General features: G+C 36.9%; 1 protein-coding gene across 12 annotated transcripts in view; it reads right to left on the reverse strand.

Moving 5' to 3' along the window:
* Window positions 1-26,065, reverse strand: part of LOC120318111 (phosphorylase b kinase regulatory subunit alpha, liver isoform-like) — a 175,501-nt gene that overhangs the window by 110,903 nt on the left and 38,533 nt on the right. For all 12 annotated transcript variants that reach the window (XR_005559414.1, XR_005559416.1, XR_005559413.1 and 9 more), the window contains 10 exons: window positions 25,817-25,915; window positions 23,054-23,200; window positions 22,841-22,894; window positions 18,230-18,352; window positions 17,505-17,600; window positions 16,831-16,938; window positions 16,304-16,382; window positions 13,799-13,933; window positions 12,092-12,201; window positions 10,461-10,605 (listed from right to left, as the gene is read on the reverse strand). Coding sequence is in view for 8 of the 12 variants with exons in the window: in XM_039365391.1 (XP_039221325.1) it covers window positions 10,461-10,605; window positions 12,092-12,201; window positions 13,799-13,933; window positions 16,304-16,382; window positions 16,831-16,938; window positions 17,505-17,600; window positions 18,230-18,352; window positions 22,841-22,894; window positions 23,054-23,200; window positions 25,817-25,915 (1,096 nt within the window). In the remaining 4 variants the exon portion in view is untranslated. The remainder of the gene's footprint in view (window positions 1-10,460; window positions 10,606-12,091; window positions 12,202-13,798; window positions 13,934-16,303; window positions 16,383-16,830; window positions 16,939-17,504; window positions 17,601-18,229; window positions 18,353-22,840; window positions 22,895-23,053; window positions 23,201-25,816; window positions 25,916-26,065) is intronic.

The raw sequence follows: 26,065 nt of genomic DNA on the forward strand, positions 1-26,065 counted from the left end.
TTTACATCATTCATAATACTGGAACAAGAAGCCACCCAATGAAAATAACTAGGAGATGATTTAAAAGATAAATATTTCTTTACATAGCATGTACTAAATTATCTTGTGAAATATGCTGCCTTTCCCAAATGCCAAGGATGCTGAACAGGGGCTGTAAATTAAAGCAATATGATTTCCCTTTGCTCTTAGGAATAAGGAGATCATGTTGTGAAAGGAATATCTTTGTCCTGATATCTTTGTTAAAACAAAGCACCCCTCAAAGAATTGCAGAAGTCTCCTTGGGAAAACCAAAGGAGGTTTTTGCACATGCACATCATCCACATAGAAGCCTCATCTGGCTTTGATAAGCATTTCTGGAGAACACTAAAGGACATGCTAGGAGATCAACAAACAACAGTCAATGCATCTGAGAAAACCTTCAGCTCTCTCTTCTAGCCTTGTTGAAATCCAAAGTTATGGTGTGAAATCAGTAAATGTGCAAACACTTTTTCTAACTTTTCCAGTGCCCTAGGTAAGAGAGAAGAGAATATTTTAAGGCAACAAAAGGGCTTTATTGAAGCAAATCATACTGATTATTTGCTTTGATGAAGAAAATCTGTTTTCCCTGTCTTTTGTCAAGTTGACAATAAGTCACTTTACACAGGACTATCCTAAATGACCCCTTCATGGATTACTGCCTTGTCGTGGTAAAGGGGCTTACGTAACTCAATGAAGCTATGAGCTATGCTGTGCAGGGCCACCCAAGACGGACAGGTCATAGCAGAGAGTTCTGACAAAATGTGATCCACTGGAGAAGGAAATGGCAACCCACTCCAGTATCTTTGCCATGAAAGCCCCATGGACAGTACCAAAAGGCAAAAAGATATGATGCTGGAAGATGAGCCCCTCAGGTCGGAAGGTGTCCAATATGCTACTGGGGAAGAGCAGAGGGCTAGTACTAGTAGTGCCAGAAAGAGTGAAGCGACTGGGCCAAAGCCGAAAGGACACTCAGCTGTGGATATATCTGGTGGTGAAAGGAAAGTCCGATGCTGTAAAGATTTTTTCTCCATAGGAACCTGGAATGTAAGATCCATGAATCAAAGCAAGCTGGACGTGGTCAAACAAGAGATGACAAGACTGAACAGCGACATCTTAGGAATCAGCGAACTAAAATGGACAGGAATGGGTGAATTTAATTCAGAGGACCATCAGGTATACTATTATGGGCAAGAATCCCTCAGAAGAAATGGAGTAGCCTTCATAGTCAATAAAAGAGTAGGAAAAGCAATACTGGAATACAATCCCCAAAATGACAGAATGATCTCAGTGCGAATCCAAAGCAAAACATTCAATATCACAGTAGTCCAAGTCTATGCCCCAAGCACTGGTGCTAAAGAGGATGAAATTGACCGGTTCTATGAAGGCCTACAGCACCTTATAGAATCAACACCAAAAAATGATGTCTCCATCATCATGGGGGATTGGAATGCTAAAGTAGGCAGCCAAAAGATAACCGGAATAACAGGCAAGTTTGGCCTTGGAGTACAAAATGAAGCAGCACATAGGCTGATAGAATTTTGTCAAGAGAATATGATGGTCGTAGCAAACACTCTTTTCCAACAACCCAAGAGACGGCTCTACACATGGACATCACCAGACGGTCAACACGGAAATCAGATTGACTATAGTATGTGCTCTGTAGCCAAAGATGGATTTTAGAGAGCGAGTGCCCAAACTGCAAACCAAAACCCACTTATGTATAATCATTTGCCAGGTGGGCATGGCCCATTGGGTGGGTGTGGCCTATTGGGTGGGCGTGGCTGTGGTGCTAATGGCAGACTGGGTGGGACTAAAAAGTTCAATCAATCAATTCCAACTTTGCGAGATCTTTTCTTTTCCCCATGAGAAGTTGAAATTGATTGATTGATTAACCTTTTTTTTTTTTTGCACACAGTGCTGGAGGCCTAAAGTGAAACGGTTTTATAAAATCCAGATGAAGGACTAGGACTGGGGCAATAGCGCGCGTGTCCACAGAGAGGGCTCTGTGTGCCACCTGTGGCACATGTGCCATAGGTTCGCCACGAAAGATATAGTCAGTAAAAAACAAGACCAGGAGCTGACTGTGGCTCAGATCATGAGCTTCTCGTTGCAAAATTTAGGCTTAAATTAAAGAAAGTAGGGAAAAACACTAGGCCACTCAGGTATGAACTAAATCATTTCCCTGATGAATATACAGTAGAGGTGACAAATAGATTGAAGGAATTAGATCAGATAGACTGAGTGCCTGGAGAACTATGGACGGAGGTTCACAACATTGTACAAGAGGTAGCAACTAAAACCATCCCAAAGGGGGCTTCCGGTGGTCAGCGACGATGATGGCGGCTACTTAGTAGCTGTCCTCCTGGGACGGCGTCAGATCTGCGGAGCACAGCGCGCATCAGCTGGCCCGTGGCTCGAAATCCCCTTCCCGGGCGAAGGGAAGGGGTAGAGACCACACGAATAGAGGTAGAACCTCTTAACCCCCCCCTGGATTTCTTTTTGGGGGGGGTAGAAAGAGTGTTCTCTCGGAGTTCGTGCTTTCTCCGCCTCCCAGCTGTCTTTGTTTCTTCGGAAACAAAGTGAAACGCCGCTACCATCTCCGCGCTTAAAGTTTTCTGGTGAGTGATTTTTAAAGCGGACAGAACTGTTTAAAGGATTTTACTTAGAGTTAGAGTTGTATTTCTTTTTATTTCTCTTTTAGCTTATGCTGATTCTTTTTTCTTTTGTTTGTTTTTTTTTTTGGTGGAGAGTGAGAGTGAAAGTAAAATGGCATTTTGAAAGTGCTTTTTTTTTTTCCTTTCCGGAAAGAAAGAACGGACTTAAATGAGCACAGTTCTTTTCTCTTTCAAGTTTCTTTTTTCCTTTTTTTTTTAAAGCGCTTTGGAAGTTCTTTTTTTTGCACTCTCCCTGGTCTTTTTTTTTAATTTTAAGGATTTTAGTATCTTTTTTTTTAAGAAGAAAGAAAGAGAGAATAAGACTTTTTAAAAAATGGCTTCAAAGAGACAACCAGCTTCTATAGTCTCTAAGGTGGTTTCTTCTCCTGCAATTGCAACTGTACAACAACAACTTAAAGTTACACCACCAGTGCTGCAACCTAAGGTTACACCTCCATCTTCTCCTCCCTTGCCAGGCCTGTCTGCACAAGATATTAAAGATATAATGGGAAATGCTGTATCTCAAATCAGGGAGGAAATGAACAGAGGTCAAAGAGCAGAGAATGACCCGCGCAGCACATAAATGTAAGGAAAAGGAACAACAGAAGAAAGAAGCTAAAGAATCTTCTCATGAGAGTGTTTCAATGCCGGTGGGAGGAGCAAGACCCAAGAGTTCTGCAACACATTCTTCAGTGGCAGATCTTCAGGCAGTTTTCTCCAGGCTCCTGGTCAAGGGAGATGGCAAAGTTCCTGACCTGGAATGTTAACGGCCTCAATTCCCCGCAGAAAAGAAAGAAAATCTTTTATTATCTAAAGCAACATAATAATGATATTATCTGCTTGCAGGAAACTCATATCTTACTTAAAGATCAAAAATATTTAGCTAATGCTCGCTTGGGATCTCATTTTGCATCTCCTGCCCCTGGGAAAAAAGGGGGTGTGGTTATTTATGTTAAGCAAAGTCTACCAGCTTGCCTGGTAGAATCAGATCCTCAAGGAAGATATGTTATGATTGAACTTGGTCTATATGGTAAGAAAATACTTATAGTGGGATTGTACGCACCAAACCAGCAACAGGAACAATTTTATAGATTGTTACATCAGAAAATAACTTCGCTGGACTATACGGTCTGTGATATTAATGGGAGATTGGAATGGTGTTTTAGATACACAAAAGGACAAAAAAGGTTCTTCTACTTTCTTCAAACAGGCTAAATTACCTAAAGCCTTTTTTGATTTGAAAGAGGACTGGGAGTTGAGGGATTATTGGCGTGAACGTAACCAAGAGGAGAGAGATTTTACCTTCTTCTCAGATAGACACCAATCTTTTTCAAGGATTGATTTTTTCTTGATTACAACTGACTTATATAATAGGGTAAAGAATGTAAAAAATTTTCCTAGGTCACTGACGGATCATAGTCCAGTTTGGATGGAATTGGCTGCCGAAAAAGAGGAGAGGAGATCCTGGAGGGTGAATGAGAATTTATTTAAACAAGAAAAAAATGTTCAAAAATTAAAGGAGTGCTTAAAGGATTACTTTGCTTTAAATATGTATAAGGGAACATCATTATCAATGTATGGGACGCAGGTAAAGCCTTCACGCGTGGGATCTTGATAAAGATGAATAATGTTCATAGACAAAAGCAGATTCAGAAACGTAAAGAATTGGAAGATGAGATTAAACTAAAAGAGAAGTTTTTGATTCTAAATCCTTCAGATGAAAAGGTTAAAGAAGCTATAAAGCTGTTAAAAACACAATTTAATATGTTGATGGCTGATCAAGCCGCAACTAATCTAATGTTTATGAAACAAAATACATTTTGTAATGCTAATAAACCAGGGAGATGGTTGGCCTACCAATTAAGAAAGAAACAGAGACAGAGAATTATAGATAAAATAAATTATAATGGTAAATTAGTGTATCAGAAAGGGCTGATCAAGAAATCTTTTCTAGATTATTATCAGAAATTATATAAGAGTACCAATGTACAAATTTTAGATATAAATAATTATTTAAGTGAGGCTAACTTTCCTAAACTAACAGAAGATCAGAAACAAGAAATTAATGGTTTAATTACTAATGAGGAAATTGTGACAGTTATTAAGCAATTAAAATTAGGTAAAGCGCCGGGTACGGATGGTTTGACATCCATTTATTATAAAACCTTAGTAGAAGAGATGACTCAACCTTTATGTGAGCTTTTTAATAATATATTACAGGGTTTAGAGATTCCTCCGTCATGGCGCAGTGCTTTTATATCCTTGATTCCAAAAGAGGATCAAGATCTTACCTTACCAAAGAATTACAGGCCTATATCTCTCTTAAATGTGGATCATAAAATTTTTGCAAAAATTTTAGCTAATAGGTTTATGAGGGTTTTGCAGCAGCTTATACATAAGGATCAATCGGGTTTTATAACCGGAAGGTATATGAAAAATAATGTTAGACAAATTATTAACTTATTAGAATATTTAGAAAAGAATAACCAAATCTCTGCAGGGCTGATATTTTTAGATGCTGAAAAAGCCTTTGACCAACTGAATTGGCAGTTTATGTTAAGATTAATTGAGGAGATGAATTTTGGAGAAAAAATATCACAAGCTCTAGGTGCTATATATCAAAAACAAACGGCACAACTTATTGTTAATGGGGGTTTGTCAGAGGTTTTTACAATAGAAAAAGGGATGTCCATTGTCACCGTTATTGTTTGTTTTAACATTGGAAATTTTGTTGATCAAAATTCGAGAGTCGCAGGAAATAAAAGGAATAGAAGTTAACAAAAAAGAATATAAGTTAAGAGCTTTTGCAGATGACTTGGTGGTTACTCTGTCTCAACCTACTTATTCTGTAGTAAAGTTACTACAACTGATTCATCAATATGGATGTGTTTCGGGTTTTAAAATCAATAATAATAAGACTAAAATATTACCTAAAAACACGACTAACCGGGACAAGCAGATTTTGGTTAATTTAACAGATTTTGAAGTTGTTGATAAGGTAAAATATTTGGGGGTTACTTTATCTGTTTCTAATGTAAAATTGTATAAGAATAATTATGAAAAGTTGTGGATCAGGGTACAGAAAGATTTGAAGAATTGGGATAAGTTACAGTTATCTCTTATGGGTAGAATTGCAGTGATTAAAATGAATGTCTTACCAAAATTTCTTTTTTTGTTTCAAATGCTACCTATTTTAAAGAATGAGCTTAACTTAAATGAATGGCAGAAAGGCATTAATAAATTTATTTGGGCAGGGAAAAAACCAAGGGTAAAGCTTAAAATTATGCAAGATTTTCGTGAGAGAGGTGGACTCAAGGTACCGAATTTGAAATTATATTATGATGCTGTGGTCTTAACATTGATTAGTGATTGGGTAAATTTAACAAATGTAGAAATACTCCATCTGGAGGGTTGGGACTTACTTTTTGGATGGCATGCCTACTTAATTTTTAATAAAAAAGTGGATCGAGTTTTTAAATCACATATTATAAGGATTTCTTTACTTCGGGTTTGGAGGAAGTATTATAAGAGTGATTTTAAAATACCTTTATGGGCCATACCTTGGCATGCGATAGAGGGGATAAGGAGAGGAGTTAAAATGGATAGGGTTTCTTATACACAACTACTTAGATGGGATGGTCAAAATTGGCAGTTAAAATCTTTGGAAGATTTAGTACATGAAAATATTACCTATTCATGGTTTCAATATAGACAAATAGTGGACAGATGGAAGATGGATTGTAATATGGGCTGGCTTAGAGAAGATGAAAATCTTTTTAAACAAGTAAAGGATCAAAGACAAACTCACATTAAGAGGATTTACGGGGTTCTAGTGGAATTGGATTCAGAATCTGAATTAATCAAAGATTGTATGATTAAATGGGCACAAAATTTTGGTGAACCAATCCCACTGGATACCTGGGAAATTATCTGGGTGAGGAATGTTAAATTTACACAAGCCCAGAATTTAAGGGAGAATTTTTATAAAATGTTTTATAGATGGCACCTTGATCCACAAAAATTTTTAATTAAGCCTATATTCAGCTCTGGGAAGCTTGGGGGGGGGATGGAGGGGGTGGTTTGGGAGGGGTTGGGTGAGGGTTGTTTTGTTTTTTTTGTTTGTTTGTTATTGTTCTTTTTTTGTTATTTGTAAAAACTTTTAAAAATTCTCAATAAAAAAAAAACCATCCCAAAGAAAAAGAAATGCAAGAAAGCAAAATGGCTGTCTGAGGAAGCTTTGCAAATAGCTGAGGAAAGAAGGGAAGCGAAAGGCAAGGGAGAAAGAGAAAGATACACCCAATTGAATGCAGAATTCCAGAGAATAGCTAGAAGAGATAAGAATGCCCTCTTAAATGAACGGTGCAAAGAAATAGAAGAAAACAATAGAATAGGGAGAACCAGAGATCTCTTCAAGAAAATTGGAGATATGAAGGAAATGTTTCATGCAAAGATGGGCATGATAAAGGACCAAAATGGCAGGGACCTAACAGAGACAGAAGAGATTAAGAAGAGGTGGCAAAATTACACAGAAGAACTATACAAGAACGAGCTTAGCATCCCTGATAACCACGATGGGGTGGTCACTGACCTTGAGCCAGACATCCTAGAATGTGAAGTGAAATGGGCCTTAGGAAAGCTGAACAACAACAAAGCTAGTGGAGGTGACAGTATTCCAGCTGAGCTATTCAAAATCTTAAAAGACGATGCAGTAAAAGTGCTACACTCAATTTGCCAGCAAATTTGGAAAACTCAACAGTGGCCACAGGATTGGAAAAGGTCAGTTTACATTCCAATTCCAAAGAAAGGCAATGCCAAAGAATGTTCAAACTATCGCACCATTGCACTCATTTCACATGCAAGTAAAGTTATGCTTAAAATCCTACAAGCTAGATTCCAGAAGTATGTGGATCGAGAACTTACAGAAGTACAGGGAGGATTTCAAAGAGGCAGAGGAACTACAGATCAAATTTCCAACATACGCTGGATCATGGAGAAAGCTAGGGAGTTCCAGAAAAACATCTACTTTTGCTTCATTGACTATGCTAAAGCCTTTGATTGTGTGGATCACAACAAATTGTGGCAAGTTCTTAAAAAGATGGGAGTACCAGACCATCTTATTTGTCTCTTGAGAAATCTATATGCAGGTCAAGAAGCAATAGTGAGAACTCGACACAGAACCACTGATTGGTTCAAAATTGGGAAAGGAGTCCGGCAAGGCTGTATTCTGTCGCCCTGCCTATTTAACTTATATGCAGAGCACATCATGAGAAAGCCAGGGCTAGATGAATCAAAAGTTGGAATTAAGATTGCCAGAAGAAATATCAACAACCTAAGATATGCAGATGATACCACGTCACAGAAAGTGAAGAGGAACTAAAGAGCCTCTTTTTTTAACGTTTTTTATTTATAATACAGTTAAAAAAGAAAACATTGGACATGACGTAACATTCCAGTATAAACATTTCTATCAAATTATTTCTCTTCTTACATTTAGTTCTTTATCTCTATAGATACATATAAGTTTTTTATACAATACTTAATTCATTTCTTTATTTGCTAACCTAAGATTACATACATTTCCATATTAACGCTAATCTATAACCCCAACAGTCCTCCTCGACTCCCACCAATAGTAAAATTTATCCCAGATTTCAAAGTATTCAGATCCACTTTTATCCTTCAGTTCCATCGTAAGCCTGTCCATTTCAGCACAAGATAGTATTTTGTATAGTATTTCTTCCTCTGTGGGAATTTCTTCGTTCTTCCATTTTTGTGCTAACGCCAGGCTGGCAGCCGTCAAGATGTGCAACATCAAATAAACTATCCCCTTATCATATTTCTCTGTGGTTATGCCCAATAAAAAAAATTCAGGTTTTAACTCTATCTCCAACATTAGTATTTCTTTCAACCATTTTCTTATCTTATTGCAATAGTCACAAGCTTTAGGACATTCCCACCACATATGATAATAGGTCCCTATTGCTATTTTGCATTTCCAACATATGGGTGAAAGATTTGGGCTCATTTTAGCTAACCTTGTGGGTGGGAAATGCCATCTATAAAACATCTTGTAGAGATTTTCCTTGTAAGAAGTAGCTAAGGTGAGTTTCCTGTTTCTTTCCCACAATTCTTGCCAGAGATGCAGATCAATATTAAAGCCAAAATCCCTACTCCACATTAACGTAGTTTCCTTGACCTGCTCTTCATACATTGCCTGATCTAGAAGGTAGTGGTATATTCTTTTAATCATTTTGTCCTCAGGAACTAAAGAACCTCTTGATGTGGGTGAAGAAGGAGAGTGCAAAAGTTGGCTTGAAACTCAACATTAAGAAAACCAAGATCATGGCATCCGACCCTCTCAATTCCTGGCAAATAGATGGGGAAGAAATGAAGGTAGTGACAGATTTTATCTTCCTGGGCTCCAAGATCACTGCAGATGGGGACTGCAGCCAAGAAATTAAAAGACGCTTGCTCCTGGGGAGGAAAGCTCTGGCAAATCTAGACAGCATACTAAAAAGCAGAGACATCACCCTGCCAACAAAAGTACATATGGTCAAGGCCATGGTTTTCCCAGTTGCAATGTATGGCTGTGAAAGTTGGACCATAAGAAAGGCTGAGTGCAAAAGAATTGAGGCCTTTGAACTATGGTGCTGGAGAAGACTCCTGCGAGTCCCCTAGACTGCAAGGCGATCAAACCGGTCAGTCCTAGAGGAGATCAACCCTGACTGCTCTTTAGAAGGCCAGATCCTGAAGTTAAAACTCAAGTACTTTGGCCACTTAATGAGAAGGAAAGACTCACTGGAGAAGAGCTTAATGCTGGGAAAGATTGAGGGCAATAGAAGAATGGGATGACAGAGAACGAGGGGGCTGGATGGAGTCACTGAAGCAGTAGGTGTGAGCTTAAATGGATTCTAGAAGATAGTAGAGGACAGGAAGGCCTGGAGGAACGTTGTCCATGGGATTGCGATGGGTCGGACACAACTTCGCAACTAACAACAACAAAAGTGTTTTTATTGGTTTTAGTATTTTTATTGTTTTAAAATGTTTCTAAGATTTTCACCTGTAATATATTTTTTGAATTGCAAGCCACTCAGAATCATTAACTAAGATAGGCAGCCATAAAAACAAATCAACTAACAAACTAATAAACAAACCTGGCTGTATTTCCAGTACTATGTTTAGTGTATGCAAAGGGAATTGAAATCATAGAGTTGAAATATTGGAAGGGACACTTGGGTCCTTCCTTACACAGTACAGTAATCCAATTATACATTCTTACAATGGCTTTCTAAATCTACTTGAACACATCCGGTGAAGGGAAATCTGCCATAACCATGCCTAATTGGTTCTACTGTTGAACAATTGTTATTGTCGGGGTACTTTTTCTAATGTTCAATTGGAATCTGTCTTCTGTAACTCAAGTACAAACTATATTGTACCTTTATGGAGAATCTGGATAGATAGATAGATAGATAGATAGATAGATAGATAGATAGATAGATAGATAGATAGATAGACAGACAGACAGACAGACAGACATTACAATTTGGAGAGAGAGAGAGAGAGAGAGAGAGAGAGAGAGAGAGAGATGTATAGATATAGATATATACATATATATTTTATATGTATTTTCAATAGTAAACCAATATTTCCAAACATACTAATTTGTTACTTTGTGTCTTCATGTTGGTATCAAGTAGGGAACATTGCTTGAAATCAAAATGCTAATATTCCATATTATATGAGCTTAAACATTTATAAAAATACCAAATAAGTTTTTTTACTGACCAAGCATTGTACTGGTGATTGGGAAAGTAAGAATTGGTCTTCCAGTCATTCTCCAACAGGAAGTTAGATAAGCCAACTCAGTTCGTAGCATCTCCACAATCATCCGATTGTCTAAAGCCAAGTAGAAGTGATGCTGATCTGTAAACTATGAGGAAATTCAAAGTATTATGCATTTAGAGGTGGAATCCCAAATCTGATGTCTTCCAGATATGTTGGATTACTACTCCCAACACTGCTGGACAGAGTACATATTAGCATCAGACTTATATGACTATAATATATAAAGTCTGTATCACAGCTTTCATCACTTCAGACCGGGACTGATGCTTAGTTAAACATTTGTTAATTTTCCACTTGGTCCATTGCATTTTATAGGGAATTCTCCCTGAAAATGCTTTTGATACTACAGTTACCACAACAATAAGATCAATAATTGGATTAGAAGACCTTCAAATTCCCTTCCAACTCTGTTATTCTGTAAGTTCAACATTTGGATTATAGTCTAATAGTAATCTACAAGGACTAGAATTTGGGACCAGAATCCCTCAAAATCTTCCTACTTCTAGGTAAATCTCAAGCTAGGACTGAGAAACATTTGAGCTACATATGCACTACTTCTGGCTGGATGCAGGAAACTGGAAGGCATGATTCCAAAATTATCAGTTTAGTTTTGAGGATTGCTCGCATTCGTGTTGGAAGCACCTAAGGCATTTTCGGGTTGAAAGGATTAGTCAGTGACATCACCATTGCCCTGAGACACTTGATTGAGGACTCCATTCATGTCCCCATTAATGTGCCTACTGAAGTGGTATCTATCTATCTACTTGTGAATGAGGGTTTAAGAATTTTGGGAATGGAACTAGGAGTTATCTATGATAAGAACCATTACCTTCTCAACTTAAAATAATCTCTAAAATGGCCTGAAATACAAATATTTTGCTGCACAATTTCAGTCTAATGATTTTTAGATACTTAGAAGCCAGAAGTAAGGTACAAGATTGCATGAAGTATGCCCACATTACTTGAGCTTAATGGGATTACTTGTCTCAGCCTAGTGTTACTGGTGGTTGTATTGTTGTTTTTATGTAAACCACTGCATGAAATTTCTAAGATGATCAAAAAATGCATATCACAGTTATGCATTAGAAGTTGGCAAAGAAGTAAAAGAATTATAGTCAGGCATTTTATTTTTTCTAATTAATGGTGATAACAACCTGATACCTAATGCACAAACCAGAATCACTTATCAGGCCAGATTATACCATAAGTACTAATAAATAAAATTAAAGTTATTCATCAAATGAAAGGAGGATTACCAGGAAATGCTATGCTTCTAAGCCTTTTGCACAAACTTTCGAGTAATTTTTAACCTGCAGCACAAGAGCAGTCAACAAAACATATGTAGTACAGTATGAATTTATTATTCCCTTTAAGTTTGTGCCACTGGCAAGGCTAGGATTCTATAAGTGGAAATTAAAGTTTCTCAGTGCTTCTACTTTGTTCTCCTCTACACAGCTCTACACAGCTTAAATAAAGATTTTTATCAGTTCAACCTTTGTAATATCAGTTCCAAAAGCAAGTAGAATAGAGCAGTAGGAAGGAACCAATGTTCTTGATATTTTCAAAATTACCTGAGGGGTAAACGTAAATATTTGGTTTCTTATGATATATAATTTGGATGTTCCCAGGACACCAATATGCCGATAAGGCCTCCCACTCAACTTCATGTTCTTGTTACGCCCTAAATGAAGCAAACAAAAAACATCCCAAAGCTAATATTTGGTGTCTACTTATATTTATCACATTCACATCTTAGAACTGCCCATCTCTGTCACAGATGGACTCTGTATATTGTTATGCAATTCAAATGTTTCATCGCTATATTCTGGTACTTTAAGCAAGTTTGGCTGTACCCTTCACAGCTGGGGATATGTTAGAAAAAATGGATGCTAAGCTATGATTTAATTGTGGTTTACTTTACAAGTAATAGTGACTTGGTTCACACATAAACCATAAGCTACAACAATGTTTTTCTACCTTGGAAACTTTGCTTGAACTCCAACTCTCAAAATGCTAGCATGTTGGCTAGGGAATTCTAGGAATTGAAATCCACACATCTTAACGTTGCGAAGATTGAGAAACACTGAGTTACAATTTCTCCAACTTGCTCAAAATTGTCAACTGAAATGAACACTGCCACTAGAGATTACCTAGTGTTGAACTGTATAGAATAATTATGAGATTATATAATAAAGGCATCTGGGGTTCAACTCCTAACACAGTTTTCTTGACAACAGTATAGAAGAGTTTGTCCAGCCCAGCATATACAGTATCTTTCAAATTTCCTAGTCTCTTCTGCAGATGTTAATCAGTCCAACAGTTCATCATTTTAAATCAACCATGGTGGCATAGACGCTGCCACCTGCTGGGGGGACTAGAAATGAAATTAGTGTATATTTCCTAACTCAAAAAATATAACTGTTAACTACCACTCCGTACGTTTATGGAGAATCAAAAGCTTCTTGGATGAGAAGCAAAACATCTTCCTCAAGGAAAAAACAAAGTCCAGTTGCCTTTTGAAAAAGCACATTGGAGACTTCCAGTCAGTTTGGGTTAAAATAGACAATTTTTTGTAAGTGCTAAGAAGTTAAGGCAACCCAGTTGTGTCTTAACTACATTCCAATCCTGAAAAGAAACCAGTCTGACAATGTTTTCCCTATGCATTTCAAAAGTGCCTTGGGGGCCATAAAAGAGTGCTTGACATCTACCCTACAGGAAGGTCATTTTTGTGTTAAGCCATGGCACGCTTTAATAATTTGTTAAATATACAATGTAACAGCGGAAGCCATAGAAGTTGCTACTTTTGTAAGAATAATAAAGCAACATCCAGGTATTGGATCAGAAGAGACATCACAATGCATTTAGAAAAGAGGTGGGCCTTGCATTGCCATGCCACACTGCCTCTTTTGTCATTCTGAAACTTGTTTGACCACCCTTTCCCCACCATTGGTGCCAATCCAAAATCAGACAAACCATATCATAGCTTAACAAGATGGGTGAATCCTGCTTTTTATAACAATACAAAAGAAACACATTTGTTGTCACAGGTAATGCAACAATTCCTTTAATATAAGAGTACAATTCAGTTTTGAAGTCCTAAAAACATGCAATTGTGCTTCTTATATAAAAACTGCACTTTATAAACCAATACTATCTGTCAGTATTTTTTAAAATAGCTTACTGAAAAACAATAATTAAAATTTATTAAAAATGTCTCAGTGGCGCAATGCTGGAAAAGTCCAATATAATTACTCAGTTGTTTTTTTAATAGCACCTACCAAGCTTAGCATAAAGATTACTCAGAATCCGAGATGGCTGCACTCTGGTGGGACTCAGGTCAGCAATGCTTTGTACATTAATTCCATGATGTCGTAATAGTTTCTTAATTTCATCTGTTTCTGCTAGAACGTTTACTATTCAAAAACAAAATGAAGAACCACAATCAAAGATGACAATTACTTTTATTTTTCTGTGAATAGAGCATAATCAAAGAGGATCTTCAGTAAAAAAAATAAGACTTTTTCACTGGACTAGCGTTGGACTAGTACAAATAAATGGAAATGATTGCCTATTAGAATGACACTTTACTAGGTTTGTACTAAGCATTCCAAATGGTCTTATTATAAAGCATATTAGAATAGAGACAGCATCCTTTCTCAATGTTAGCTACTGTAAATATTCCCTGATTCTTTACACAAGCATTTGCGTACCCAGATAACATCACTTCTAGCACAGCCAGCAATGCAAGTAGACACCTGCAGGCACAGACAGTCAGGGATATCTTTTGGCAAAGTTGTGTAAAGATCCAAGAATTCAGCTGCTTTAATGTTTCAAGGAGAGGGGCTTCACAAAGCACAATCCTATACACCTTTTCCAAAATTTTGGAATACATAGGTATTAAAAATGATGCAATAGAAACATCTGGAGAAGTGGGTTTAAAAAGTCCCCAGATGGCAGTTCCATTGCACAACTGAGTGAAGCCCTGCTCCTTTTATCTGTGTGTCAGCATACAAATAGGAAAAGTTGTGACTGAGTGGTTGTGACTATATCTTGGTCCTATAACCCTGACTCTGCTATGCATCAAAACAGTCTAATTTTTTTCTGACTTTTGTACAAGCCTGAAAACAAGCTGTTGGTGTTACTACAAGGAATTCTCTCATTAAAACTATAATAATTTTTAAAGGAGCAATACCTTCCTTCAATCCTATGTTTAAATCTGTGAGAGATCAGGTTACTTTAATGAACAGCAGTTTGTACAAGGTCTGAAACGCTTTTTTCTGAATCTTTGTGAAGCCATTTTATAACTGAACTAGTTACAACTAGTGGCCATTTTTTTTATCAGATTGATACCCATTTTTGTCCTTATCCTCTGCAGCTTCAATCCAGAATTCTTATAAAGTCAATAAAGCAAAGGCATTGCTTTATTGACTTTATAAGTCTAAATATTCTAAATATTTCTAAATATTTTCCCCAATATGTAAAAAAGATCTAAATAATAGGCATTTCTGAACAACTTAGGTTCAACCTATATTTTAAATATTATTAATGACTATGATTAATTGCTATACGTATGGATTTGCTGACTTGGGGATTTGGGAAGGTACAACATAATGTGATTGAATTTCATAATTAGTATTAAGAAACTGCTCTGACCCCAGCTTAATTTAAAGCATTTCAAAATTTATTTCTGCTGATGACTTAAACTACCATTTGAGTTACAATGAAGTGATTCTTGGAACAAGGTGACATGAAATTGCTAAAAATATATTTTAAACTATGATCAAAGTAAGTTGACCATGACTCTTTACGAATGTTTTTGTATTTGATAAAAATGAATTTCCTTAAAAATATAGTTTCATTCACTGCTACGGTTTAGGGAATATATGTTCCTATGAAAGAATTCCACATTTTTCTTTCTATATTTTTCCCAAAAGAGCGACAGAAATTGTGATGGTATCCAAAAGTTCTGCTTATCCAGGTTTCTCAGTTTCCTTGCTTCAATGTCAAAAGCAGTTTAGACTGCATAACACAGTAAGTATATGTAGAAATACAACATCATTCTGAATAATGATCTTTTACATTACACGTAGTCTTCGACCTACAACAGTTCATTTAGTGACCGTTCAAAGTTATAACGGCACTGAAAAAAGTGACTTATGACTGTTTTTCAAAGTTACCTTTACAGCATCCCCATGATCATATGATCAAAATTCAGATACTTGGCAACTGGTTGATAATTATGATTGTTGCAGCATACTGGGTCATGTGATCACCTTTTGCAACCTTCTGATAAGCAAAGTCAATGAAGCAGCCAGATTCACTTAACAATCAGGTTACTAACTTATCAACTGCACTGGTTCACTTAACAACTGTGGCAAGAAAGGTCATAAAATAGGGCAAAGTTCACTTAAATAACAACAGAAATTTTGGGCTCAACTATGGTCATAAGTCGAGAAATACCTGCATTCACAATGCTGTGAAATATCTACTAAAAGGAACAATTAACTCGATGTGTGGATGCCATGAAGAATCAACAGAAACAGGGAGTGCGATAACTAGGAAAGTGTAATTGTCACACATTTTGATAGCTGAACTGCAGCAGCACTTGTCTAAGCACTTGTCTCACCTGAGACTTAGTGACATGTCTTGTTAGTTGCCACTACCCTTCTATACATATGTTATAACACCTCATGGGTAGAAGTGATAGCCTTCTATTACGTTATTTTGTTTCCTTCTCCACTTTTCTCTACAGAGTTAAAAATTTCACACGAATAATCACCAACCTTGAACAACCACATCAGGCTTAAAAGCTGTTGAAAACCTTCTATTTAATGGATCAATCTCACCCATAGCCAAAAATCCCTAAAATGAAAGAAAGGAAGAAATGAGGCAGATTTCAGTGGTGATAATAATGTTCTTTAACAACTAGTATGGGAACTTCAGAAATATATAAATTCATTAAGAACTATATCAGTAAACTATGTACAATTCTCAGTTTAATGGATAAGGCCTTTGGTCTATTTTCAAAAGACCTCAACAAGCAATTCCAACTTATATAAATATTCTAGCCTGCTGAAGGAGCAGAGGTCTCTGCAAAGGGGGGCAAAATGGCACATGTGAACATTCTATGCGTGAAGAAAAGAGTGGGATATCCAGTGGTGGTCATGCCTGCCATTTTGGCTCACTTGCAGACATGCCTAAAAAGAGGTAAGGACAAAAGGGGAAAAAGTGTTGGAAAAGATATAGAATGAAAAGGATCTTTGCAACAACAACAAAAAAACCCACACAAATTGTATAAAAGAGGACGTACCTCTGCTAGGAGGGCAGAAAGAATATATAATGACTGGCCCCAAAGATGAGGAAGTTTCCCTGCTGGAACACGATCCACTGTGTGAGGATTTTCATACTCTTCACTCACCTGGAAAACCAAACAGTGAATGAGCACTGGTTCATGTGAATTTATTCACAACTTGTAGATTCTCAGTGAATAAAATCTAGAAAGCTTTTTCTCTTTTAGCAAGAGTTTATTTGGCAATTGCAAACAGGTTTTAGACTATGTTTACAGCAAACTCTCTATTGACAAGTACTTTTAAAATATTCTTCAAGACTATAATCTTTGCTTGCAATAAATGAACAAAGAAACAACATGTAAAAGTTATTTGGTATAAGGTAAAATACACTAGCCCATCTATGGAAATGTTAATTTATCCACAGATTTATTTTTTTTTCCAATTTTATAGAGAGCATATGATATTCAGGCTCAAATTCAGTATGGGAGAAGAAACACTTATACTGATAGCAAAATAATTCGAAGCCACAAACTGCAGTGGAGTTTCATCTCTGTAACATCCACAAAAATTCACTAGGTAAATTGGATCAGATTTATAGAGAGATTATGTATACAGTAATCTATCTACAAATCAAGGAAGAGATGTTATGTCACAAGCGAATTATTTACAGATTAAGGCAATTTGGGAGGAAGACCTTATCTGAAGGAACTGCATACAGTTCTGGCATCAGAAGAATTCCATTCTTTTTTCTAATAAGGATCCCTTCCAAAGCTTCTCTGTATTCCTGCACCTGGTAAATACAAAATAATACTTTTACCATGCAGGCTCCTATTTCTAGGAGACAAAAGGAAAACAAAGTGAACAAAAGGAAAAGAAAATGGTGAGATAGTCAGACATATAATCCAATAAATAAAGAACTGTGTTCAAATAAAAGGGGGAAAAAAACTAAACAGTACAGAAACAACCTTATTCTCCTGAACATTCTAATAGTGAGAATGTTGACCTGTTGTTGCTTTGACTTTATAAGTCCTCACCAATGTTGAGCCAGAGAACAAATTTAAGAGAGCAAAGGGCCTGGCTTTGCAACCAGGTAAAAAGCATTTTAGAGTTAAGAAAAAGGTGATATTTATGCTTGCTGCATTTAGAAACTCAGGGCAAAAGTTGAGATTGAAGTTTCTGCTACCTGATGTGTTAGGATTTTTTCACTTACAGGGGATTTCTCTTTGATTTTTTTTTATAGATTAGACCACCTAAATCAACTCTTTTCCAGCATATAGTGTGTGCAGATGTATGGGGTAGAAATGGTGTATGTCTCTATGTGTGTCTGTGCATGTGCATATGCACATGCACTTTAGAGCCCATCCTTCCACTATCCCTTCATCCAGAAAAAGTTGATCCAAAATGTTTTATTTTACCTACCTGAATTCTGTCATCATTGAACACTCCATCAATTAAAAAATATGTCCAGAATACAGGCCATTCACATTCTATGTTCTCAAATAACTTGAGTTCAGCAGGATCATAATGTAATCTGTTTGGATCCTAGAAATACATTAATTACATAGTTTATTGTTACCATTTCACTTTATTGCAGAAAATATTCTGCCACTATTAATATTAACATCCTATCGATTTCCAAGATCCCAAGGAGTTTTGCCTGATTAAATTTTCACCCATTTATATGTAAAGTAATCAAGCCTTAAAAAACACCAAGAAACTGAGAATTCTGGAGGCTTTGTCATCTATCCCTCTAATTCCAAGACGTTTGGAAAGAGAAAGAATAATATGTGTGAGAGAAAAATAATCCTGCAAATGAATTGTGTCAATAGGACAGATTTGATTTCTAGGAACATGGTCTCAACTATCCAATGAATTTCAGCTGGCATAGAATAGGCTGCATCTTATAAGGAATAACAAACTTTATTTCAGTGCATAGTGAGCCTGATCAAGAGGGCTTTCAATTTAATCCTGTGGAGATTGGAAATAAAAATCCTGCAACGCATATCTCACGTTAGAAGGAAGTGAAAGTGCTGCTGTGTGGAACCTATTCTGCATTACTTTAAGTTAATGATTATATCCTAGCACTCTTGAGTATAGGAAATAAACAAGATAAACGGGATGCATCAAAAATAAAAGGAAGAGAAAAGAATCAATATACCTGTTGTTCATGAAGAATATAAATCCGGCATGTTAAACTCGCGACGTCACATGACGTTGCGCGACGTATCGTGACTTTTTCCCATTGCTGGCAATGGGGTGGGCGCTATTTCAGTATGATGCCGGCAGTTTGACATCTTCAGTGGGCCGGCAGTTTGACATCTTCTTCTTCTTCTTGTGCCATATCCGTTATCGGATGTTGGCAATCATGTTGGTGATCCTGTTTTTATCAGCCGCCGCACAAAAAAGTGCTTCTGAGTTTTGTCCAAACCAGTCCCTTAGATTTTGAAGCCATGATGTTCTTCTTCTGCCTGGACCTTCTTTGCCTTCAATCTTTCCCTGGAGGATTAAATGGAGTATGCCATATTTTTCTGGGTGTCGCATCACATGTCCAAAATATTCTAATTTTCATTTTTAATTGTTTTGATGATTTCCCTTGGCTTTCCCAGGTGGCTTATCACCTCCTCATTTCTGATCTTGTCAACCCAGTTTATATGTAACAGCCGCCTGTAAATCCACATTTCAAATGCTTCTAGTCTCTTCAGGTGGCCTTCTGTCAGAGATCAACTCGCTACTCCATAGAGCAGGATAGGAAAAATATAGCATCTGACAAGCCTGATTTTCAGTTTTAGGCTTATGTCGTGACTGCAGAAGACCTTTTTCATTTTTAAGAATGCTGTTCAAGCTTTTTCTATCCTTGTCTTTACTTCAATGGTCATGTCCCAGCTTTCATGTAAATTGGAACCGAGGTGTGTGATCCTTTCAACTTTTTCTAGTGGTATTCCTTCTGAATTTATTGGTGGTAAATTAATGGGTTGTTTACTGACAACCATGATCTTGGTTTTTGAAGCGTTAAGCTTCAAGCCATATTTTTCAGATATTTCTGTGACTCTGTTGATGAGGAGCTGAAGGTCTTCATGCTTACTGGCAAGCAGAACTATATCATCAGCATATCTTCAGTTGTTGATCCAAACACCGTTTACTCGATGTTCTCCAATGCCTCATTGAAGATTGATTCAGAGTAGATATTGAACAACAGTGGAGACAGAATACATCCTTGTCTGACCCCTCTTCTTATTTCTGCATCAGCTGAGTATTTTTGGCCTAGTCTCACATTTGCTACCTGATGCCAATACAGATTCTTTATGATTTGGATGTCTTTGTCATCTAGTACCCCTTGTTTCAGGATTTCTAATAGTTTGCTGTGTCTTATTTTATCAAAAGCTTTTTCGAAATCAATGAAGCACATGTAAACACTGTGACTGACATCTCTACAACGCTGTACAAGAACCTGTATGCTGAACAGCACATCTCATGTACCAAGATTGTTTCTGAAACCAAATTGTGTGTTACCTAGACGCTCTTCAATTTTGTTATATATTCTTGTGTGAATTATTCTCAGGAATATTTTCAGGGCATGACTCATTAAGCTTATTGTGTATTTGGTACACTTCTTTGCATTTATTTTTTGGGGGATTGTCACAAAGGTTGATTTTAGCCAATCATTTGGTATCTTTCCTGTTTGACATGCCGGATATAAATGATCAGAAACATAGGTACTAAGAAAAGAGATTGAAGGAATGTTTAGCTTTGAAATGAAAAGGCTGAAGGGAAGATATGACAGTATTCATCAAATAACGTGGGTCAAAACCTGTTCTCAGAAGAATGGCAGCTAGCTGTGGCCATTTCAAAATGATAACATGTCCATTGTGACATCATAATGCAAGTTTTGCTATGTCTCATGGAAATGTGCCAGGAGTAGAGTTTCCAGTACAACATTGTGATGTATTTTGTGTTACTTGCTACCATCCCTCGTCTGTTCCCTATTGCTCTGAAGTACAAGATAGAGAATAACTGTCAGGTCCCCATAGATCCCTACTGGGACACTGCCATTCTGGAGGGAGGGGGGACCTCGGGGCTTTTCTATGATGTATCCATTTTGTGTTGTTCTCTTTTGCTTTGATGTATCTTCCTGGGAACTGGGGGGAGGAGGAATGCGCCTGGGGCCATCTGCTTTGTCTCATCCCCGGAGAACCAAGTTCGCGGTGTCTGAGAAAAACTTGTTATCACCTTCTCGACTTGGAGTTCCCACAACACCTTCGTATCTCTGAATTGGCTCTCCATGGACTAGGCAGCTGGGAGGGGTTTTGAACAATGGGGTTTAATCTTCCGCGTGGGAACTTTAGGTCCTGCCTATCTTCTCTGCAATCACTTTCTCTCAATAAAAGATCCTTTTGAAATGCTGCCTGCTTCAAGAGTTCTACTTTCATGAGGAATAGCTGAGGCGAGACCTTACAATAACAGCTTTAAGTCAGAGGCAGGCAATTCTGAATCAATGTTAAAAAAACAGCTACTTTATGTTTACCTACAGCAGAGGTCCCCAACCCCCAGGCCGCAGCCCACTACCAGGCCGTGGCATATTTGGAATTGGGCTGTGTGAGGGGACCAAGCTGCCTCAATTTGAATACTTGCACTGAGAAGGGGAAAGGACTCAGTGGCCTCTGTGATTTCCTCTACTATTCTGATATTATCCCCATCTCTCTGTCATTCCCCTTTCCTAAAGCTGCTCTCAACTCCTGGAAGTAAGTTTGGATGGCTAAGGGCAAAGCTCTGGAAAAGCTAGAAAATCATCTTCTGGAACACTGGAGGAATGGAAATGGTAATTCTGCGCTGTTGATTATGAACAGGCTCATACATTATAAATATTTTAAAAGCTAGACATGCTAAAAGTTATGATCCAATTCACATTTTTGTCTAGATGCCATTTGGCACTTTTCATTTGGCATCTCTATCCTAGTATGAATCTAAATTAATCTTAATTAAATTAGTGAAACTGCATGGCTCAAATATTTCATGGTTAAATTTTCCATGCTTTTCTCATATTAAAGTTCTAAATATATTTAGTTCTTTAACATTTTTATACCAACCATTCACAAGACTCAGGATGGTAAATAGCACATAAGATAAATGATTAACACACTAACTCCATGTCATAAAACTGACTAAAATTATTTATTAGAAATATATAAGATTGCCTCAAAATCATATTATTGAAGTTGCACATCTCAGGGGACAACTACAAAATAGGCTGGAAAGATCAATGGCTTAATCATAAAAATTCAAAGCACCCAAGATCCAACAAAAAATGAAATGAAATCAGGTCAAAAATAATCACTGGACTTGCAAATATGGATTTGCTTGATTCCCCTAATTTTGAACATAGCATTTCAGGAAAATATAAAATAAATTACAATTCAGTTTATTCCAGAACCCACATGGACACCCATTTACAATGGCTTCATCAAACAGAATTAAGAATTCTTTTATTCAGTACATTTCAGTGCAAAGCAGCTGAACTCTGTTGTATTGGAATTTTTGGCATAGAGGGTGAACACTACAGAAACACATGAAAAAATATTGGACATAAATTATAATCTGCTGATTACAATGTGATTGTTTAGCATTATAGCACTCTAGACAGTTCTGGAATTTTTATGATTTTACTAAGCAACTGGCAACAGATTTAGTGCCATTTCTCAGTATTGTCCTTTGTTGCTCGAGTAAGAAGTCAAACTCCTTGAATGAGAAAGGAGCTGTGACCCACTTCTCCGGGAAGCCTAACTTTCATTCAATCCTAGTTTCAAGAAGACAACTATCAACAATGGTATTGAAATTTTAAAATGGGATCTTTTGTTCCTGTTTATTTGACCCTGCTAATTTGTTGTTAAATATCATAATGTATACATCTGTACTAATATCTTATAATATTCCAATGTTTAATGTTTATTCGGAAGCTAGGCACAGTCTATGTAAAAATGACATAACATTGTTATTTATAAAATTGTAAAGCTTAGAAAGTTTCAGCAACCCAACCTCTCTTGGTGTTTTATAGCCATCTCGGAGGAAACGACAGCAGCCATAACGCCCCTGTAAAGATATAAAGTGTTTATGATGCAGGAATGGTTTTATATAGAATAATACTATTCTTAATCATATTGCTTATCCTTTGGTAACAAGCAAGGCTGAACATATTACTCAAAAAGAAATTAATCCAAGATTTATTTTAAGCCAAAATTAAGGACCTACTTGCAACTTGGTGATAATTTCATTTTTCGTTGCATTAACAATGTTCATATCTTCTATGGCAAAGGCTGGATAAGAAATAATGGACAAAAGGCCAGCATCAATCTCCTTTGATGTGGATGCCCTTGGTAACATGGAGTATAGAATAGACTGAGCAGGACATACATAAGCAGCATTGAAAAACAAGAAAAAACAAAGATTAAAAAAAAACATTAGTTTCATTCCAAAGTATATTATCAGATGTAGAAATAGTACTAGTTTGGATTCTAAATTGTTATTAACAAGACAGTCTCCAAGAAATTGTCCTCCAATACATCCATGCCTGATTCTTCTAGCAACAGCATAGGACCGTTATTAATCGACTGAAAACCATGATCATCAGGAACTTAATTCAATTACCTATGCATTCCATAGAATAGAATAACAGAGTTGGAAGGGACCTTATAGGTCATCTAATTCAACTCCCTGCTCAAGCAGGAGATCTTATACTATTTCTGAGAAGTGGTTATCCAGTCACTTCTTGAAAGCCTCCAGTGATGAAGAACCTGTAACTTCTGAACTCAAGCTGTTCCATTGGTTGATAGTTCTCACTGTCAGAAAATTTGTCCTTATTTCTAGCTTAAATCTCTCCTTGATCACTATCCATCCATTGTTCCTTGTCTGGTCGTCAGATGCTTTGGGAAATAGGTTGTCCCCCTCTTCTCTATAACAACCCATCAAATATTGGAACACTGCCACGTCACCCCTGGTCCTTCTCTTCACTAGACTAGCCATGCCCAGTTCTTGTAACTGTTCTTCATATGTTTTAGCCTCCAGGCTCCTTTGTTGCTCTTCTCCGCACTCTTTCTAGAGTCTCAACATTTTTTTTTTATTGTGTGGTGACCAAAACTGAATGTAGTATTCTAGGTGTGGTCTTACTAAGTCTTACTTAGAGTGGTACTAGTACCTCACGTGGTCTTTATTCGATCCCTCTGTTAATTGGCTTTTTTGGCTGCTGCCACACACTGCTAGCTCATATTTAATAGATTGTCCACTAGGACTCCAAGATCCCTCTCCTAGTTACTGCTATTAAGCCAGGTTTCACCTAATCTATACGTGTACCTTGGGTTTTTCTTGCCTAGGTATAAGACTTTAGTTTTCTCTACATTAAATTTCATTTTGTTAAATAGGGCCCAATGTTCAAGACTGTCGAGAACCATTTGGATCTTGACTCAATCATTTAGGCTAGGGTATTGGCTATTCCTGCCAGCTTAGTATCATCTACAAATTCGATGAGTTCCCCTACTATTCCCTCATCTAAATCATTTATGAAGATATTGAAGAGTACTGGGCCTAAGAAGAAACCTTACTTCCCTCAATATAAATGTAGTATCATTAAGGACTACTTGTTGAGTATGATTTGTCAGCCAGTTACAAATCCATCAGGTGGTGATGCTATCTATCTCACTGTTTTCTAGCTTACCATGAAGTAGGTTGTGGTTTACTTTGTCAAATGCCTTACTGAAGTTTAAGTATACTATGTCCACAGTATTTCGCTGGTCGACTAATTTAGTCACTTTATCAAAGAATGAAATAAGATTGGTTTGGCATGATCTGTTTTTAACAAACCAGTGCTGGCTTCTAGTTATAATTTTATTTGTTTCTAGATATTCATAGATTTGGTTTTTGTATTATTTTTTCCAGTACTTTCCAGGTATTGATCTTAGGCTGATTGATCTGTAGTTTCCAGCATCTGTTTATTCCCCCTTTTTTGAACATGGGAACCACATCAGCTCTTTTCCAATCCTCTGGTAGTTCCTCAGTCCTCCAGGATTTTTGAAAGATATGGTACAATGTTTCTGAGATGACATCTGCCAGTTCCTTTAGAAATCTGGGATGTAATCCATCAGGTTCTGGTGATTTATATTTATCAAGTTTATTTATCAAGAGAACAAGTGTTCTTACCATTTTCTTGCTTATTTTAATTTTTATTTCTAATCTGTCTTTTACAGTTATGTTTTTGATAGGTTGGGCTATAGTTTCTTTTTGTGTGAAGACAGATGCAAAGAATGAGTTAAGCAGTTCTGCTTTCTCTTTGCTCCCCGTTACTTCCTTGCCATCTTCCCTCTTTAGTGGACCAACTGTTTCCTAGACTTTTTTCTTGTTATTTATATGTTGAAAAAAACTTTTTATTATCTTTGACTTTTGTTACAAGTCTTTGTTCATTTTGAACCTTTGCTTTCCTGAGACTTCATCTTGGCAGATTCTGGCTATTTGCTGATGTTCTGCCTTAGTTATATGTCCCTCTTTCCATTGTTTGTACTTATCCTTTTTGTCTTTCAGTTTATCAGAGAGATCTTTGTGCAACAACGCTGGTTTCTTCTTGGATTTGTTTTTCATTTTCATTGGTATTGTGCTGAAGTGGACTTTTATGATCATATTTTTCAGAGTTTCAAAAACTTCTTGGGTTGTTTTCCCCTTTCCCAAGCTCTGAGTTTGTTAAAATCAGTTCTTAAAAAGAGAAACTGGTAATAGATCTGGGAGATAGATTATGTAAAACTGATTATAATTAATCCTTCAAGTCACTTACCAGATGCTGCTTTCAAGTATGGAAGGAGAAGATTGAAGAATATAAACATTTCAGAATAAATGAAAGAAAATTCATCTTTCTCTCTTTGCCTCCCACCCCCCCACTTCCCTTGACTTCACATATATTGTTTGGTTAAGAGCTTTAAAGGGCTTTGTTACAGCTTCTTGGATATCCCAATGAAAAAGATTCAGATTTACCTGACAATGTTCAACTTCATCTGGGAGTACATGAATGACTGACTTATGTCCTCCTCCAGCTCCAAACAGGTCCAGCTCATCAATTGCTTCCAAAGCAGCCTTCAGAAAAACATATGTCAATTCTTATTACTAGAAAAGGAGATTTAACTCATATGCAGAGTATCCATGAGCCTGCTTGGTGTAGTGGTTAAGTCAATAGGCTAGAAACTGAGAGACTGTGAGTTCTATTCCCGCTTTAGTACGAAGCTA

Source organism: Crotalus tigris, unplaced genomic scaffold, assembly GCF_016545835.1.
Source record: "Crotalus tigris isolate CLP2741 ecotype Arizona unplaced genomic scaffold, ASM1654583v1 scf7180000020065.321141, whole genome shotgun sequence".
Classification (NCBI taxonomy): domain Eukaryota; kingdom Metazoa; phylum Chordata; class Lepidosauria; order Squamata; family Viperidae; genus Crotalus; species Crotalus tigris.